We start from the raw sequence: 20743 nt of genomic DNA, 5'->3' as shown, positions 1-20743 counted from the left end.
CACCAATATTACCCACAACGAGTCCCTGCAGTGCTTGTGGCTGACTTTGCACCGGGGGTCGCACTGGGTCATTGGTTTCTCCAACAGTACATTGATCGACCAGGTTTCCTCCAGATCGTGCTATTACTTACGAGGCCTCATTTGATCGTGATGGTACATCGAACAGCAGAAATAGCCATGTGAGGGATGTGGAAAACCCTCACGCGTAGTAGAGTCACACCATCAGATACGTCTTGCTGTGAATATCTGGGCCGGCATTATAGGCGACAATCTCATTGGGCCATATCTTCTACCTGGCCGTCTAAATAGCCACATGTACTTGATGTTCAACATGACAGTGCATCGCCTTACTTCAGTGTGGATGTCCGCAACCATCTCATTGCCGTATTTCAAGATCGCTGGGTTGGGAGGGTATTGTATTGTATTGAACTGGGGACCTAGAAACGACGGAGAGGATTCGTCCCCGCCGTAGCCCTGAGTGGTTCACAACCCCACAACAAGCTACAGCAGTCCACTTCACCCCTCCGCCGCCCCACACCGAACCCAGGGTTATTGTGCGGTTCAGCCACCAGTGGACCCCCCTGGGAACGTCTCACACCGGACGAGTCTAACCCCCAATGTTTGCGTGGCGGAGTAATGGTGGTGTACGCGCACGTGGAGACAGTGTTTGCGCAGCAATCGCCGACACAGTGTAACTGAGGCGGAATAAGGGGGACCAGCTCGCATTCGCCGAGGCAGATGGAAAACCGTCTAAAAACCACAGACTGGCCGGCTCACCGGACCTCGACACTAATTCCCCGCGCGGAAAGCAGTGCGTTAGATCGCACGGCTAACCGGACGAGCTTTGGGAGGGTACGTTCTATTCCATGGCCTGCGAGGTCACCTGACTTGAATCCTTTTGATTCTTTCCTATGAGGTATCTGAAGTCACTTATGTATGAGACACGGAGATGGAATTAGTTACCAGAATTGTAGCAGCCTGCACCGGCCGGAGTGGCCGTGCGGTTCTGGGCGCTACAGTCTGGAACCGAGCGACCGCTACGGTCGCAGGTTCGAATCCTGCCTCGGGCATGGATGTGTGTGATGTCCTTAGGTTAGTTAGGTTTAATTAGTTCTAAGTTCTAGGCGACTGATGACCTCAGAAGTTAAGTCGCATAGTGCTCAGAGCCATTTTGTAGCAGCCTGCGATGTGATTCGAAACACACTGGGGATATTTGTCAGGGTGCGTCAGAATCTTGTTCGCCTATCTCATGCTTGCACTGAGGTTGATGGCCGTCAGTTTCAGCACGTTTTGTAAGATACGGTACAAATCGTATGTTCATTGTGTGACGGTATTTGAAGTTAACTGTACCTAATGTAAATTAAAAAGTACAGAGTAAAGTGATTTTATTCGTATCATCTCCTTTAGCTGGCTTCTCCGACTCCAGGTTCGCTACCTCAACTGTGCAGTGTCCTGTTAAATTTTTCCACGTTTTCACAATTTCTATTATAGGCTACGAGGGCTGTAGAGGCGACTTTTGATAAGGAACCATATCCGGAACTGTGCGGTTTGGGTGTAAAATAGGTTTTCAAATCTCCCGTTTCGCTGCACACAAACAGCGGAGACGAGCTGTGACCTCTGTGCTTTGCAGGGGCTCACGGCACTGTCGATGTTTCGTGTACTCGTTGTTTGGTTCTCCCATACAACAACAAAAAAATTTTCAATCCTTGCAACACACACAGTACGACATTAAAAAAAGTTTGCGAGAACCAAATTATTCCGCAGATCAAGAGTTCCCTTATCAAACATAGGCGGAAGGAAAGGCAGTGGCTTAGAGTCGGTGGCAATACTTAGTTTTATACCCAGATGACGCCAGATCCAGAAAACAAAAACAGAGCAATGTTCGGTCAGAGGGCAGCGATAATATTATTTGCTGTGAATGATTTAGCAATATCATGCTGCTTGACAACAGAGTTCGGCATTTTCTGTGATCGATTTAGTAATATCACGCTGCTTGACACCAAGTGGGGCAATCTCAAGTACGACCTCTCGCAACCGAAGATAAATTGCAGCTCTCAACGGTTTGGCCTTGCCGCGCATTTGTGCGGATGTATCTCGGCTTTCTCGCTTATCTTATCCGCCCTGTTCAGCATTACCTGAGAACGTAATGCGGGCCCTCCATCGCCTGATCTTTAGGAGATACGTGTGTGAAGAGTCCAGGGACTAATGCGTGCGCAGTTTCCGTAGGTTCACAGCAATAGCACGCACAAATATCTGCGAGGCGTGATAAAAAAGTAACGAATTTCGCAGTATTGACAGTAAGAGTTGTGTGATTTTGTTGTTGTTGTTGTGTTTGTAAGTATGTGAAACGTATCAGTAAAAGGGTTGTCACATCGGATATTTAAATCTTCTCAAAAGTACTGCATGTGTTTTTGTAGAATCGGCGATTATTTATTTTGTATTTCAACAGAACAGAGAATTTGAATGAAATTTTGCTATAAGAGAACACTAAAGTGGAGCAAAGTTTCAGAACATTACTACCAGTAAGACAAGGGTTCTCAAGTGGTATAAGTGTTTTGAAGATGGCCATGAAGACACTGGAGATGTCGAGCGCTCTGAACACCCCGTGGATCGTGGAAACCGTGGGAAAAGTGAAAGAAATGTTTATCAACAATCCTAGAATCATAATCCGAGAAAAAGTCGCTTATGTTGGAACATCATGGCATAAGTTTTTCAGATGTTTTAGATATGAAACGTGTGACAGCAATATTTATTTCAAAACTGTAGTGAACAACAAAAAAATGGTTCAAATGGCTCTGAACACTATGGGACTTAACATCTGTGGTCATCAGTCCCCTAGAACTTAGAACTACTCAAACATAACTAACCTAAGGACAGCACACAACACCCAGTCATCACGAGGCAGAGAAAATCCCTGACCCGCCGGGAATCGAACCCGGGAACCCGGGCGTGGGAAGCGAGAACGCTACCGCACGACCACGAGCTGCAGACAGTGAACAACATTTCAGAGCTACTATACTAAAACGTATCATGTCATAAAAGATGATGAAGCATGGTATTACGGATCACATCGAACTATGCCTCAGTCGTCCCAGTGATTATGGAACGCGAAGACCGTAAAACGGTCAACAAGTAGAGCCAACTGCATAATTCTAGTTTAACGGCATAGTGCACGGTGAATTACGCCACAAGGTCGAACGAATTTTCGACCAAAAACTATTCTGTAATGAAGCCCTGGTCACCATATCACGCCAGCCATGGTCCCATGTGACTTTCCTTACAACCATAGACGAGATTAAAAATCCATCGCAAATATAGGGTTCAAGAAATGCTTCGGGAACTGGAAAAAGCGCTGGCAAACTTTATAATAGTTGGCGAATGACGGAACAAGCCACAAATACTTTTTTTAAATATTTTGTTTTAGTGTCTTAACCGGTCTTGGGCTACCATATCCATCTTCGGATGGCTAATATTTGTTTTATTGGAGTGAATATGGTTTTCCAGATCGATGTAGATGTTGATTCCACGCTGCATACACATTGTAAATAACTGTGGCACACTTAATAATATTCTTAATGTCAGAGTTGACCATCACACACGTGCTGTACACTTGATGTTTTCGTTTACAATGCATGTGGAATCCAACAACATACATATCGATCTGGAAAACCATATGAACCATAGCAAAACAAACCCACTGGAAATTATGTAAGTGAACACAACTAATATGCATGATATATAAACAAATGCAAGCACTTAAGCGCACTTTATTAATGAAACAACTTATAAAGTAGCACTAAATACTCAAATATTCTTGTGCAACGCTGCTAAGTAGTGCGAGCAGCGTTGCGAATGTACATAACAGCAAATGACAACGACATATAAATTTGTCAGCTTGTATAAAGTAGACATGGCTTAAAGCCAAAACATCTGCACTTAATAATGGGCTAAGGTCGTCAATAGTGGAAATAAAAAGTTTAGAAGTCACTGGCGTAAACATGATGTCTTTCAAGAAATTTCACATGACTTTGAATCCCAGTTATGGAGAGTTACACCCCAGATGTGTTCGATCGGCTTCAGATGTGGCAAGTTGCGGAGTCATCGCATGAATTGGAACTCACCATTATGTTCCTTGAACCACTCCATCACACTCCTGGCCTTTGGACATAGCGCATTATCTTGTTGAAAAATGTCATTGCCGTCGCGAAATATAAGATTCCTGAAGGGGGGTGTACATAGCCTGCAACCAATGTTCGAAACCCTTTGGCCCCATGGTGCCTTGCACGAGCTCGACTAGACCATTGGACGCCCATGTGAATGTCCCCCAGAACACAACGGAGCCGCCGCCAGCTTGTCTCCGTCCCACAGTACAGGTGTCAAGGAGCTGTTCCTCTACAAGACGACGGATTGGCGGCCTCTCAGCGACACGATGAAGAAGGTATCTGGATTCGTCAGACCGTGCAGCGCTCTGCCGCTGACCCAACGTCTAGTGCCGATGGCCACGTGCCCATTTCAGTTGGAGTTGCCGATGTGGTGGTGTTAACGTTGGCACATGAACGGTTCGTCGGCTGCGAAGGCCCATTTTTTTGGAGTGTTCGGTGCACTGTGTGTTCAGACACACTTATTAAAGTCTGATGTTCAGCCACAGTTCCCCCGCCCCCTGCAGTCAAACAAGGAGAGCAACCCTGATTACCACGAAGTCATGATGCAGGTTTTGTTTACTTTACTTGCCCACAAGGTGGCTCTGTTGTATAGTATTTACATTGTGCCACGAGAACGTGCTAGGAATCAACGAGAGTGTGCTATTCAGAGACGTAAAGTACAATATGATGGAGCAGTATTGGTACAGTTTAGCATGACTGACATGCACCTTGTGTGTGGATAAGAACGTTGCAATGCTCTCGCTACTGAAGTGCTGTACAGGGAACAATTCCCTGGGTGGCGCAGTGGTTAGACACTGGACTCGCATTCGGGAGGACGACGGTTCAATCCCGCGTCCGGCCATCCTGATTTAGGTTTTCCGTGATTTCCCTAAATCGCTCCAGGCAAATGCCGGGATGGTTCCTTTCAAAGGGCACGGCCGACTTGCTTCCCCGTCCTTCCCTAATCCGATGAGACCGATGACCTCGCTGTCTGGTCTCCTTCCCCAATAACCAACCAACCAACAATTTCCTAACAGGCACCATCCGCCACGAAGACTGTTTATTTCTCTCGATTACATATAAATAAATAGCACAATACGTGTAAACCTGTACGCATGTTAGCTGTAAATAAGCCGTAGAACAGTAATGTTAGAAGAAGCGGTAGACGAGTCTGCTTCCGTATCTCCTTAAGCTAGCTTCTCCGACCCCAGGTTCCCTACCTGAAGTTGTTCAGTGGATCATTCTCTGTGTCCTGTTTAATTTCTGCACCCTCTTACGGAAACACTCTGTGTGTGATCTAGTGGATAACGTTGGCAGTGCCCTGAGGCAGCGGTCTTCGGTTGCAACGCCTGGAGACGATAGCGAAATGCAGGAAGACCTGCAGAGAATCGACGACTGCTACAGAAAATGGAGTACGACTCTGATGCTAGACAAATGCAGCATACTGCACATAAATAACCGAAGAAAATCACTACTGTTCGATTACTCTGTTGGTGAAAAATCACTGGACACAGTAACAACCTAATAAGTGTGGTAGGGTGGGGAGGGAGGGGGGGGGGGAGAGAGAGAGAGAGAGAGAGAGAGAGAGAGAGAAACCGTCCGGAACAACTTAAAACAGAATAGAAATGACCACAAAAAAAAAAAAAAACTGTAGGAGAATCAAATGCCAGACCAATTTATCAGGAGAATCTCTTGGAAACGTAATACATCCACGAAAGAAATAGCTTACAAAATGCTTTTCCGACCAATTATGAGTAACGGCCTTCAGTCTGGGATCGTTCTGAAGATGGATTAACATAGGAGGTAGAGAAGATCCAGCGAAGAGCGGGCGCGTTTCCTCACGGGATTGTCTATTCGGCGCGAGGGCGTTACGGAGATGCCTAACGAACTCCAGTGGCAGATGCTACAAGAGGCTTTGTGCACCACGGAGAGGATTAGTGTTGAATTGCCCACAGCCTACGTCCGAAGGAGAGTCCGGCAGTGTATTACTTCTTCCTACATATCTCGCGAAACAACGACGAGAAAATCAGAGGAATAAGAGTTTCGTACTTAAGTTGTTTTTCGCTCGCACGGTTCGCAAGTAGAACAGGGAAGGAAGGAAGGAAGGAACTAATGCTCGTATCGGATGTATCCTCCCCCACAATCCCTACAGTGGTTTGCGGAGTATGTACGAGGGTCATTCAATAATGACCGAGACAAACTGGTCTGGGGAAAAAAACTGTTAGTAGGGCAAGTATGGTACTTTCATGGCTTTAAGTTGGCATCACTGGGATGAGCCGTGATCAGCTGATGTGTCAACATTGTTTTGTTCATAACCTCAAAAGTACATTTCAAGATGGTGAGCCGCTTGAAATGTCCACATCAGTTGAACAACGTTCTGTTATTCGTTTTTTACTTGTTGAAGGCGAGTAACCAGTGAATATATACTGTAGAATGTCTTACGTTTATGGTAAAGGTTGTATGAATCGTGCAGATTTTTAGAAGTGACAAGAGCAGTTCAAAAATGGTCGCGACTCAGTGACTGACGAACATCCTTCTGGCCGACCAGTTGCAGTTTCAACTCCCTCACTTGAAAGTCAAATAGGTGACTGTGGAAATGATAGTTGATAAGGTTCGAGTTACTACTGGTACAGTTAATAACATTATCTGTAGCAAGCTGAAGTACCGAAAAACATGTGCAAGATTGGTCCGAAAGAAATTGACGCGGCTAAACAAGGAAACGAGGTTGAGAGTGTTCACAGAGCTAAAGGAACGTTATGAAAGAGAAGGTGAGCACTTTCTCAACAAAATTTTGTCATGAAACTTGAGTTCACTATTACGAGGCAGAATCAAAAAGACAAAACATGCAGTGGCAGCACATCAACTCACCTGTCAAGAAAATATTCAAAACCCAAGCATCAGCAGGAAAAGACATGTTGAAGGAGTTTTGGGATGCTGAAGGTCCAGTTTTTTTGTGATCATCTGGAAGAGCAGCGTACAATGAACAGCCAATATACTCGGATTTGCATTTATACAAGGTGAATCCGCCGAGAGAGAGAGACGTCAATGATCTCAGAGGAGAGGTGTGATTCTCCAGCAAGAAAACGCACGTGCTCATATTGCTCAACCAACCCGTGAAATCGTCAATACAATGGACTGGGAAGTACTGCCTCATCCCCCTTACAGTCCTGATTTAGCACCCAGTGATTTCCATTTGTTTGGTGCACTGAAGGAGGCATTACGTGGGAAGAGGTTCCAGGACAACGAGGGACGTGAAAAAGATTGTGGGAAATTGGTGCAAACACAAAGAGGTCTTTGCAGCCATAATAAAAACGCTTGTAGCCCGTTGGAACAAGTGCATAAATGTTCAAGGGGATTATGTTGAGCCCGCATCTCGTGGTCGTGCGGTAGCGTTCTCGCTTCCCACGCCCGGGTTCGATTCCCGGCGGGGTCAGGGATTTTCTATGGCTGGGTGTTGGGTGCTGTCCTTAGGTTAGTTAGGTTTAAGTAGTTCTAAGTTCTAGGGGACTGATGACCATAGATGTCAAGTCCCATAGTGCTCAGAGCCATTTGAACCATTTGATTATGTTGAAAAGTAGAAAAAGTATTGTTTTGTGAAAAAGAACGCATTTTTTCTCCAGACCAATTTCTCTTTAATTATTGATTGACCCGCGTATTTTTTAGATGTGGATGTAGAACAGCTGAAAATCAATGCCAGGATGGTCCCCCCTAAAGGAGACCTCACACGTTCAATAATGTTGCCAAACATCAATATTTTGACCGCCTGAGGGAGCGTATTGACGTTGTTAATAGCAGAAATATTGACGAGCAGTATAGTCAATACATATTAAGCGTGAGAGGTCAAGTTGCATAGACGGTTTGACAGTATTCTTCTCCATTCATATGTTGACAGAGTTTCACGAACTAGCCACACGGCGGTATACACTGTTTATGTTCTCAGTTCACCTTTGTGGATATCGTACCTCAGATTCCATTTATCAAATACACAAAACAAATTTAATAGGCCTATGCAAGGGTAATCATTGGACAGGGTGACCCACAAGTTCGTAAACATTTAAAAATGCATTAATCCACGGAATAAGATGGATAGAGAGGTAAAAACTGACATAAGCCTGAAATAATATGGGTTTTATTGAAAACAAAAACCAGTGGAAAAACTGGTCAACAGATGGCGCTGGACAGCAACACGTCAGTGACACTCAATGAGAATCGTGTATAGGGGAAGTGAGACCATCCCTAGCCTGGGTGATAAATATCTTGTGGAAGGTACGACTTATACATGACGGTACTCCAACCCATATTGCTACACGTATGAAACAGCTCTCGCGCACATTGTTTGGTGAAGATCGCGTGCTGAGCCGGCATGAGCGCCATGCTTGGCTTCCCAGGTCCCCAGACCTCAGCCCGTGTGCTTACTGGCTGTGGGGTGGGGTGGGGTTACTTGATGCCGCTAGTCTACCGTGAGCGTCGGACCTCAGTTATGTTGGTGGTGTGTGGGTTGCTTTAATGTACCGACAATTTGACAAACTAGTATTGTCAATAAACGCTGAACGTGTGCAGGCTTCTTAAAGGGCGCGACCCATTATCTTCGCGACACGGCCTCGTGCTCTGTTGCTCGCAATCTCTTCGTAGACGGAACGTTATCTTCTTACTTCAGTGATGAGATATAGTCACTGGAAATGCTGAATAAAGTGCATCGAGTTAAGAGTCCCACACCGATAGATCAGTGCAGTTTGTAACATCAAAATTTTTTTTTTTTTTTTTCATTACTAGGCGAAGAATTTCCGCAGTACACTCGTAGAACAATATATGTACAACTGCCTTTCACACGACTGGATTTGCCTATTCACTAGCATTATGTACAGCACCTCAGGGAAGTAGCTCAGCTGTACATTTCAAAATTGTTCTACAGTGGTGCTTCTGTTCCATTTATTTTGTGTGTCACTTTAGCTCTCTGCGGGTATGATTGATAAAAATTCTGCAGCTGATTACACGAATAATATAGATTAGATTTTGTAGTTCTTTTATCTAGCAACGGGAAAGTACGCCGGAAGAACAGTTACGCTTGCATCATGAAGCAAATACAGAAGTGTCAGGTAGCCGCGTAATCATCTTGCTGTAAACTAAGCTTACCCAGTGACTCATCTTCGCCATCGTGAAATCAATCGCTAAATCGTGAAACTTCTGAGAAAACGTTTTCAGTTTGAAGTTTTTGTATAATTATTGGAGAGAAAGGTCGGTTTCTCATTTAAATGACATTCGGTAACTGACAAAGCAGTCATAACCGTAAAACATATGGTAGTATATGTACAAAGCAAACTAATGTAAAACGCTTGGAAAAGGGGAAATTGCGGAGTTGTCCTCTTCGATTTTCTTCATGCTTAAAGAATTTGAAACTCGTTGACTGTACACCAAAAAACTGTTGTACTCAATCTGTATAGCTGTACGCTAAAAGGTTTAATACAGTAAGACGAGTATTAACAGGTAGAAACTGTATACTGCATATGGAACCTCGTGGCATATTGAAACTGTGTGCGGGACTGACAGTCTTACTCGGGGCCTTAAATTTTCGCGGAAAAGTGCTTTACCATGCTTGGGTAGGTCAGTCGGTAGAGCACATGGTCCACGAAAGGCAAAGGTCCAGAGTTCGAGTCTGCGTCCGGCTTGCAGTTTTAATGTAACGGTTTCACATCAGCGCACACACTGCTGCAGTGTGAAAATTTAATTCTGGAAACTGTGTGTGTGTGTGTGTGTGTGTGTGTGTGTGTGTGTCGACACAGCGTAACTCATGGGCGCGCATATTACCCAATATTTGAGAATGAGAGAACTTTAATATTACTCCAATCCTGTACTTCGCTGACAGCATGCTCCCCCTCTCCCCTACACACACACACACACACACACACACACACACACACACACACACACACACACACACACATATATATATATATATATATATATATATAATGAAAGGAAAAAAGTTCATCGCTTACTGCATTTTCACTCTTCTTGCCGTTAAAAGTTATTTCTTTACTATTAATACTCTTTGTAACACTTTTGCAGTGTGTCCTCGTATGCGGCTGGATGTATCGGCCAAGTTAAATTGTTGTACGACCCATAGTTCAGAAGATATGTCATAAACAGTGAGTTGTGCCAAAAACTAGATTTCGCTTGCTGTGGAGCGCACACTACCCAGACTATACTCGAGCAGTGTTTCATAATGAGAGTATCTGCGACTTGCAACACACTTCTAACATAATTTCAAACAATTTTTAAACTACTTCTCGTTTACCTGCTTAAAGTCAAATATTTGACGCATTAACTCATTTGCAAAGTAATCAGAAGTATGAAGCTACTTTATATGTACATGACAGTTCGAATCTTTAAATAATCAGAGGTACGGAGATCCAATGCTCACGTGGAAAAAGATTTTACCCTGGCTCAGTTCCACAGTTTGAATGTTTTTAATCTTGTGTTTGCGATTTAGGAGTTACCAAGCTTATACCTATTTAACTGCAGCATTCAGTTCCAACAACCAGAGCGCAGATACATTAACATCGCGGCCGACTCGTCGGCCTGTTGAGTTGACGAGTTAGTACGCACTGCATTGAAGTACGTACAGCGGTGTGCAGAAATTTGCTTGAGTCGTAATTTAGTTTCCTGCTATTTTAATATCACCTTTTTTCTTTCTTTGTAAATAGATCATCTGATGATTACTTGGTAACAAGCCACAGTCGCCAATGATACCAACTGTATGCCCTGAGGCTGTAATATATAATTTAAAAAATGAACGTCGCTCAAATGTTCCTGTGTGCTTTTACTCCGAGAATCACATAGAAATTCAAATGCGAATCACGTATTTGTTGCCCCTTGTCGGCGCGGTTCGAAATCGAAGGCGGTTCATTCGCCCCTTGCCTAACGCAACAGCTCTTGTTCCAGTAGAAAACCCACAAGACTTACCGTGAGTAATAGCCTTCTTTCTTACTGACGTGTTTGGTTCCGCGCAGTCCACCACGTTACGATATATAGGTGATTTTTTTAATGTTATTTGGCGAATAGGCCGTGGTTGTTGGATAAATGCGGCACTGTTTATAGCCGCGGATTCTAAGGTCTGCGTCATTTCCAGTGCATATTGGCTGTTCTGTACCGATATTAAATTTATGTTTTTTTTCCAGCTTGTTCACCAATTTTGTTTGATAGTCATCAGTTGTGTATTTGTGATAGTTTTGCATCTGTAGTGTTCAGTTTTGTATAATAATTCTAAAAACTTCAGTCATTATTGGAAACTCTTCAGACTTTGCGTTACTTGATTAAGGCACTACGCAAATACTGATTACAAGTTAGTCATAATGCCATGTTTGTCGTTTGTTCCAGGTACCCTGATGGATCGGTCCGCCTCAGAAACCCACACATTGAACTTATGGACCAGGACATTCTGTACCATATTGCTCTTGGTAGCGAATCGCATGACCTGGTCTCGATGTTTGGGGACGTGAAGGTAAGAAATTATTACTTTTCACAAGTTATTTAATTATCTATCTTGCGACATGGTAACTGAATTAAGCCTCCAGCTATCTTTATTATCAGTCAATGACTTGCGCCGTATTTCTTGACAGGCTTAAATCTCTACAGAATTAGATATAAATTATTTTTAGTTACAGACCTCACTCTTTTCAAAACTGTTTGAAGATGCGGTTTATGGTGGAATACTGACTCCATCTGAGCAGAACTTGTTAACCCGCTTCTCAGTTTTGTTTTCGTAAAGTGTTCTTCCCACCGATACCGATAAAAGACCTCACAAATGAAGTGGCAGTAGAGCTAAACAAGAACAATTATCTGTTGCTCAAACCTTTGATTGTGTGGATCACAAAATTCTACTTAGCAAACTAAAGTCGTGCGGTATTGTTGGCAGCCCTCAAAAAGAAACTTTGTATTTGAAGAGCTCTCTGCGCATGTGCAACAAATCTGAGGAGAGTAGAGGGTACGTACATAGTTTGCTTGGCCTTTAAGAATTCAGTCGTTATGGAGCGCTTCTAGATAGTCAACTGCGCGTTCTGTGTGCGGAAATTTTTGCATAAACTGTGATTCGGCGATTGTAGCACGGCGGAAATTTTGCAGTAACCGGCAACTACATAATTTAAATCGTGCTCGACGTGTTCTCCTTATCCAGAAATGGATCAAAACGTTTGAGGAGACCGTTTCAACACTGGCCAAACCGAAATCGGGTGATCAAGTTCATCAAAAACGGACCAATCCGTGGAGAGTGTACATCCGCCTGTTCGAGACTATCCTAACTTCTCCATTCGTAAGCGTGCAAGTTCTTTAATTGTGCACAGATCACCATTGAACCGAATTCTGCAAAAATACCTTAAACTGCACCCTTATAAATCCAATTGGTGCCACAATTAAAGCTTGAGGATACCAGACATAACGCTGCAGGTCTTTAATGGTGTGACTGACTGCTTTCATTAAACATCACCTTGTTTTCTGACGAGGCTCATTTTCAGCTGAACGGTCACTAATCCTAAACAGAAGCATGAAAACACCTTCACTCGCCAAACATTACTACATGGACTGCGATGCTTTTTCGAAGACAAGAGCAGTCATGCAGTTACGGTGGATTCGGAACGTCATGTGGCGATGTTAAACAACTTTTCGGTGCCTGAATAAAAAATAAAAAAAAACATGGTTTCAGCAACACGGAGCCACACCACACACACCCAATGCGGTTATAGTGAGAGTTCGTGAAATTTTCCCTTTAGGAGGGGTGACAAATTTCCCTACACGGTCCAGATTTGAGTTCCGTGGATTTTTTTCTTATGTGGATATCGAAATTGTATCAATAATCCGACTCTTCCGGAATAACTGAAAGAAAATATCCGTAGCGAACTGAGAGCCATCGCAGTGTTTAGATGCCGAGCCGTCATACAAAATTTTGTTCATCGCTCAGGCGTGATGGATTGCATTTAAATGGCATTTTTAAAAAGTAAATTTTCAAATTGTAATTTCAGTAATAAAGAATTATGTCGAATAGACTGCAAGCTCTATTTTATTTTGCACGTCAAATACAAACTTCGTTTAGGGAAACCCTGTATAAGACGAAACAGAGGTTCTCATTAACAGACTGTATCTGAGGCACAAAAATAACCTCAGAATGGGGGAATATTATTAAATGTGGGGGCCACCGTGATCGGTACTGGGTTCACGTTTGTTTCCAACCTACGTAAATGATCTTCCAGTGACTTTAAAGGGCAGTTCAAAAACTGTAAGGTTTGATGATAAGCATTCAGATCTAGCAGAAACTGCTCAGGTGATAGCTGTGAGCTACTTGCAGTACCGTTGTCCAGCTAATAGTTTGTCTTTACGTCACAACGACACATTTTGCAGTCTGAAACAACATAACATTTCACCACCAGACGTAGACATTAATGATAATACACTGAATGAAGCACAGTGTAGAAAATTCCGTGTGATGTAGCTGGATAACAAGTTGAAATGGAGTGGAGCGTGTTCAAATAAATAGATAAATAAATAAACCGAACACATCGATAAACAAATCAAGACGCACTGTTCAGCGTTTTTTGCCGTTGGAAGCGTCTACCATTCTGTTGAGCTAAAAACAAAAGTGTTGGCCTATTTTGCGTATTTTCATTCGCTGTTGTCTGCTGGAATCATCATCTGGGCCAGTGCACCTAAAGAAAATTAAGTGTTGGTTCAGCAAGAGCGAGTAATAAGAATATTGTGTAAAGTAAATAACTGTCCATCTTGCAGAAGCCTTTTCAACCGTCTTGGGATCATTATACACAATACATTTACTTCTTAATTGTTTTGTTTCTGATAATAAACAGCAGTTTCAACTGAACTGTGCTATACGACCACAAAAATAATATTCATATAGACTTTGCTGTGCACGCTGCTGCAAGATATTCAACAAGCGTATGCATAATATAAAGCAAGAAATTCGGAATAGCTAGCATTTCAAAGATAAATTAAAAATATGCTTTATTAGCCACTTTGTCTAGAAATTGACAGTCTATATTCATGGATTGAATAGGTCTGTTGTCTACATGGCAAGCGACGGTTTTTTTAATAATGTACTACGAATATGACTCAATATTTATAGACGTAGAATAATATTTTTTATTAGTCCATCTCCTCTTGACCTACTCTGTCAGTCTGGGCCTCCCCCTGTCCGTTTTGCCCTCCCCTTCTCCAAGCCAACAAAAAATCACGGGAACTTGATCTGCTCCGAAGGATATGGCGTATCATCGACATGATCCAAACCGACCATGAGAGTTACGGTCACCTACTATACATATGGAGCAAGAATATCACTGCGGAGTACACCTGTGGCTTCCAAAGACAGACTATGAGGCACATTGTTGAAGAGTGCCCTCAAAATTCGTGCCCTGGAAACTCCTTGGATACCTTAGACACTACAGCAGGTGTGATAGATTATATACACTGAAGCGCCAAAGAAACTGGTATAGGCATGCGTATTCAAATACAGAGACATGTAAATGGGCAGAATACGGCGCTGCAGGCTGCAACGCTTGTACGTATAAACAAGTATCCGGCGCAGTTGTTAGATCGGTTACTGCTGCTACAATGGCAGGTTATCAGGATTTAAGTGAGTTTGGATCAAATGGCTCTAAGCACTATGGGACTTAACATCTGAGGTCATCAGTCCCCTAGACTTAGAACTACATAAACATAACTAACCTAAGGACATCACACACATCCATGCCCGAGGCAGGATTCGAACCTGCGACCGTAGCATCAGCGCGGTTGCAGACTGAAGCGCCTAGTACCGCTCGGCCACAGCGGCCGGCCAAGTGAATTTGGTGTTATAGTCGGCGCACGAGCCATGGGACACAGCATCTCCGAGGTAGCGCTGAAGTGGGAATTTTCCCACACGACCATTTCACGAGTGTACCGTGAATATCAGAAATGTGGTAAAACATGAAATCTCAGACATCGCTGTGGCCGGGAAAAGACCATGCAAGAACGAGACCAACGACGACTGAAGAGTATCGTTCAACGTGACAGAAGTGCACCCCTTCCGCAAATTGATGTAGATTTCAATCTTGGGCCATCAACAAGTATCAGCGTGCGAACCATTCAACGAAACATTACCGATGTGAGCTTTCGGAGCGGAAGGCCCACTCGTGTACCCTTGATGACTGCACGACACTGCCCTCGCCTGGGCCAGTTACCACCGACATTGGACTGTTGATGACTGGAAACATGTTGGCTGGTCGGACGAGTCTCGTTTCAAATTGTATCGAGCGGATGGACGTAGACGGATATTGAGACAACCTCATGAATCCATGGACCCTGCATGTGAGCAGGTGACTGTTCAAGCTGGTCGAGACTCTGTAATGCTGTGGGGCATGTGCAGTTGGAGTGATATAGGACCCCTGATACGTCTAGATAGGACTCTGATAGGTGACACGTACCTAAGCATCCTGTCCGATCACCTGTATCTATTCATGTCCATTGTGCATTCCGACGGACTTGGACAATTCCAGCATGTCAATGCGACACCCACCATGTCCAGGATTGCTACAGAGTGGCTCCAGCAACTGTCTCCTGAGTTGAAACACTCACACTGGCCATCATACTACCCAGATATGAACGTTATTAATCATATCTGGGATGCCTTGCAACGTGCTGTTCAGAAGAGATCTCCACCCCCTCGTACTCTTACGGATTTATGGACAGCCCCTGCAGGAGTCATGGCGTCAATTCCCTCCAGTACTAATTCAGACATAAGTCCAGTCAATACTACGTCGTGCTGCGGCACTTCTGCGAGCTCGCGGGGGCCGTACATGATATTAGGCAGGTGTACCAGTTTCTTTGGTTCTTCAGTGTACAAATAATGTCTGTGAATTTGTAAATAACATACATATATTTATCTCACAGTATCGTGAGTTTTCACAACTATGTAAACTACTATCGAGGATAAAAACAAAGTAGCACTGACAATTAACAAAATGTTAGAGGTATCACATCTTTCCCAGCCCTATATTACGCAGGAAGCGGTTTAGAACAAAGTCAATATTTACACATGTCATACTAGCGGGAGTGCAATGAAATAAAAAGAATTGTTGTTCTCCGGTTCTTCCGCTGACGGAGTGGGCTAAATGTTCCCACGTTGTGATATGTTAATGAACTGGCATCAGAAGAGCCACTGGAAGTGAATAAATTTTCGCAAACGTCTTATTTTTCAGTTTGAGAGCGAAGGAACTCAAAACAAGTTATTAAACGTTTCACTGTCCATCTGCAGAAAGCGGATGTAATAATCATGTTCTGAGGAACATTCCCATTGACAGGTTGTCAAATGTATAATTCTTACTTTAAACAATTCCCAGGACCAGCGTCTTTTCTTCTTCTTCTTCTTCTTCTTTTTCTTCTTCTTTAAACCATGCCACAGCCAATGTTAGAAATACTTTATCTGTATTTGTAGCCATTCCCGCTATCGCCAAAATACAACATACACGAAACGTGCCAGCTTCAAGAGTAAGATTTCGTTGACAAGCTTACTTGGTAGGTTTACGGGCTTGTTTGGCACATCCGTGGCTAGATAGCAGCGAATTTGACAAAAAAGTTTCATTGTCCATTCGAAGAAAGTTAATTTAATCATTGGGATCTAGAGTAATATTTCCTTTAGCAGGTTTCCATGGGTAAATCCCTCATTCTAAGCCACCCCGTGGACTAACGTCTTCGTTTCTTCTTCTTCTTCCTCCTCTTCTGTAAACACAGTACGAAAGTCAGTGCCAGGACTGCTTTGTTTGCATTTGTAGTCATTCTCACTACCGTCAGATTACTCACAAACAAGCACTGCGTTGCTTCAAAGTGAGGTTAAATTGAGAAACACTCTGTACCTGTGTGAGCTTGTTTGACAAACCAGCGGCTAGACTTAGGCATATTTGACAAATAAGCTTGCTCGTTTACGGGCGCCTTTACGTCGCACAATAATCCCGCGTGTTTGAGTCATTGCACTGGGTGGGTCATTATTCAGCTGTCTCAATACTTAATTTGTTTTGTCTAGTGTAGTGGTAGTCAGTTGCAAACTTGACTTGTACGCGGTATCCGTAATTCAGCTGACACTAGCATTTTGAGGTTATGTTGCTTCTTCTTGACTGGGAACCATGAATAGAAAGTTAACTAGAGAAGAGCGTGTATGTTTCGCAGTGATAGTGGAAACATGACCCTGCGTTACTATGTTTGCTTTTCTGTTAGTGGAACTTTTAGCAAACATCCAAGCGGCTTCGTCGTTCTGTCTGTTACTACACAATAGAATTACGTTGTGAATCATTCGATGTGAAAGGACCCTCAATAGCAAAAACTTCAAATAGTAAAAGTAGTTGTAATAATAACTTTTGCACAGCAGAAGATCCCTTCTCACAATCGAACAAAGTGCTTAAGAAAAATACTAATTTTACAGGTATTTCAGTTGAACATGGCAAACATTAACGAACTGTAATGAGAATTTAGCAGCCAATACAGAGCTGTTACCCAATTCCTCACTTCCACAAATCGACTGATATTAACGATCTCCATCTTTGTGTTGACAAATATTAACGACTGTCGATGTGTGGACTTATGGAATGTAGATTACAGCAATGTATTGGCTGTTACATACGCAATGCAGTTCATTAATGCTTATTTGCTATGCACCATTTCAGCCATATTGGGTGTGTCTGATATGTATTCATGCTCTTTAACACAACGATTGTGTGTGATGTCAGGGCAGTTAGGTTTAAGTAGTTCTAAGTTCTAGGGGACTGATGACCATAGCTGTTAAGTCCCATAGTGCTCAGAGCCATTTGAACCATTTTTTTAATACAACGATTGGTTTACAGGACCAGATAAATGTTGTTTCGACGATGGCATGTCATTTAGACAGGTAGGGCATTTTTTGAGATTTGACATTGCACCTGAGAACTGCTAAAAAGCCGAAATCGTGATTGTGTAACATTATTGAACGCAAATCTAACAGTGAAATATCGGAAATTTATTTCTGTTAATTGATTATTATGGCTCGAATGCAAACTACCACCTTGTCAAACGGGAGGAATCTGATACGAACGCGGCCGCGGTGAACATAGTATATTCATTACGGTCGGACGAAAGAGATTTTAAATGGAAAACTTATCTTACGTGTCAAAGACTGGAGAAACATTGTCTACGACAAAGCAGTGAAACTAGTTTTGTGTGTTCTGAAATGCATATTCATGGAGAATTTCGTCATTTGTATAAAGAGTTGAAATGTCAATCTTTGGTAATCAAGCAATATGCTGGAATGTTACATACAACGTTTGATTACATCGTGGGTGCTATAAAACCTTGGAAGTGTTGATGGGTGAAACAATAGCATAACAACGAAAAATCTGTTTCCATATATTATTGCTACAGATCCTTCTCGATTTGATTATTAGCTGACACTAATTTAAATTATGGGTTTGTTGTGACGAACGTGGCCTCCTGCGGCAAAGAAAACGACGCAGGCGTTTCTTGCTAAATGCGCCTGTACACGTGCAGCGAAAAATGTGAGGACCAAAAATGTGCAAAGAAGATTTTTTGCTAAGCTCCAGATCTAGAGCACCAAGCGTTTTTCTACGGAACGAAGCATTTCCACTGAAGCAATAATTAATTATGCCTTTTCTCTAAAAAGAACGACTGTAAGTGGCGCTAAAGACAGGTACATTATCGGTTGTCGAGGGCAAAAATAGTGGTAAAATCTTCATTTTATTCCATAATATCTCATTTTCGACTTCTGCAAAAACCAGACGAACCAGTGTAGAAAATGCAGTATATGTCGTGAAAGCTATAGCTTCATTAAACATCACGTGAGACCTCTCGTCAGTAAATTTCGCTGTGGTTGCTAATTCTTGGATGTGTTCGGAAAATTAACCAAAAAAGACTACAAAACAATTTGCAAGACAGATACAATGCTTCATCGCGAACAGCTGTCAAAAGAGGGAAAATTTTAAATTTTGAAGGAAATCGTATACAAAGACTGTAAACTACACTGCTTAATACATGTTTTATATGTACGTACTTGCAATACCAAACAATGGAAAATCAATCCAGCGTGAAATAATGACAATATTGTGAAAATGATCGACTACTATTCACCATATAGTGGAACAATTGAGTATCAAACAGGCACAACAAAGGACTGCTAACCAAGTAAACCCTATTTGTTTAGCAGTCTTTTTGTTGTGTCTGTCTGTGACTCATTTCCACTATACGGTGAGTAGTAATCTATTCTTTGCACAATGCTTGTAATACCAAATATTTTGGCATCTTCCTCCCATACACGGTATGTCATTAAGCGGTTATTATAATACGTATTTATTTCTCATGTTCCACAATACACAACGTTCTTGAATAGCGCTGATCAAAATTTCAGACACTAACTTTAAAAACAAATCGCGTCCACTTAGGTCGCAAACATCAATCCAACTGGTCTGGTTAGTTTCGTCTTACCGCACTTCGCTCGCTGCTTCGCGTGTGTACGCTCACATAAGACAATTCAACCGCTGGCGATAGTTCGATGATTACTGGGGGTCGAAGTGGCGCGTTAGCAAGATTTTGCTCACGTAGGATGACGCCTGTACGCGAGAAATTACTAACGAACTGCAACAAGCTACAGCTCTGCACAAAATTCGTCAGTTTCGTGAAAAACAGGAGGAAAGGGTATTGAATCCTACCACTGTAGCATCTTAACAATTTCGCAATAATAATAAGTATGGATAATATGATCATTTAAAAGGTAACAGTCAAAGACGAAAATGATAACCATAACAAAATATTGTCTCCGACCCCAGACGAAATAACATTTCATTTGGTTACTAGAAACTATTGTGATTTAACAAGTGGTTGCAAATGAGCATTTCCATCCCTGTTTATATGTTAGAGTAATGGGTATTAAAGTTACCAGCTTTTAATGAGCTTGAAAACAAGATGGTATAATATTCAGAAGAAAAATTAGAAATTAAATACCTAATACAAAAATAATTATATTAAGCTGACTGTAAATGTGACCGCAAGAATAATTTTCAGCGGCAAAACTCTTCGTGATGATCATACAGACATCGCTAGAGAATTACAATCTTGTTTATTTACTAGCGAACCCAGCAATGCTTCGCAATTGATATATGTAGCAACTGGAAAATCAGTGGGTAAGTCGGTTGGGGTCATTGGTACACGAGGTATGTAAACATCTGCATCTGTGAGAATAGTAACTTCACTGACAGTACCTCGCATAGTTTTAATCAGCGAACGGCAGGATTAGAAAATTAGCCATTCTGTGATTAGCCATATCGAAGTTCCAACAACACTTCGTATATACTAAAATACTGCAGAACAATAAAGTTACTTACAAGGGAACATCCCCATCGCACCCCCCTCAGATTTAGTTATAAGTTGGCACAATGGATAGGCCTTGAAAAACTGAACACAGATCGATCGAGAAAACAGGAAGAAGTTGTGTGGAACTATGAAAAAATAAGCAAAATATACAAACTGGGTCGTCCATGCGTAAGATATGCAATATTAAGGGCAATGTGAGGCGAGGAGCGCTGTGG

At 42.5% G+C, this 20743-nt stretch overlaps 1 protein-coding gene across 2 annotated transcripts in view; it reads left to right on the top strand.

Annotated features, from left to right (window-relative positions):
• LOC126109900 (uridine phosphorylase 1) overlaps positions 1 to 20743 on the top strand; it is a 125851-nt gene that overhangs the window by 61045 nt on the left and 44063 nt on the right. For both annotated transcript variants that reach the window (XM_049914989.1, XM_049914990.1), the window contains exon 2: positions 11520 to 11643. In XM_049914989.1, coding sequence (XP_049770946.1) covers positions 11520 to 11643 — 124 coding nt within the window. The remainder of the gene's footprint in view (positions 1 to 11519; positions 11644 to 20743) is intronic.

Source organism: Schistocerca cancellata, chromosome 12 (genome assembly GCF_023864275.1).
Source record: "Schistocerca cancellata isolate TAMUIC-IGC-003103 chromosome 12, iqSchCanc2.1, whole genome shotgun sequence".
In the NCBI taxonomy this organism is placed as follows: Eukaryota; Metazoa; Arthropoda; class Insecta; order Orthoptera; family Acrididae; genus Schistocerca; species Schistocerca cancellata.
This window is presented reverse-complemented; position numbering and strand designations above follow the sequence as displayed.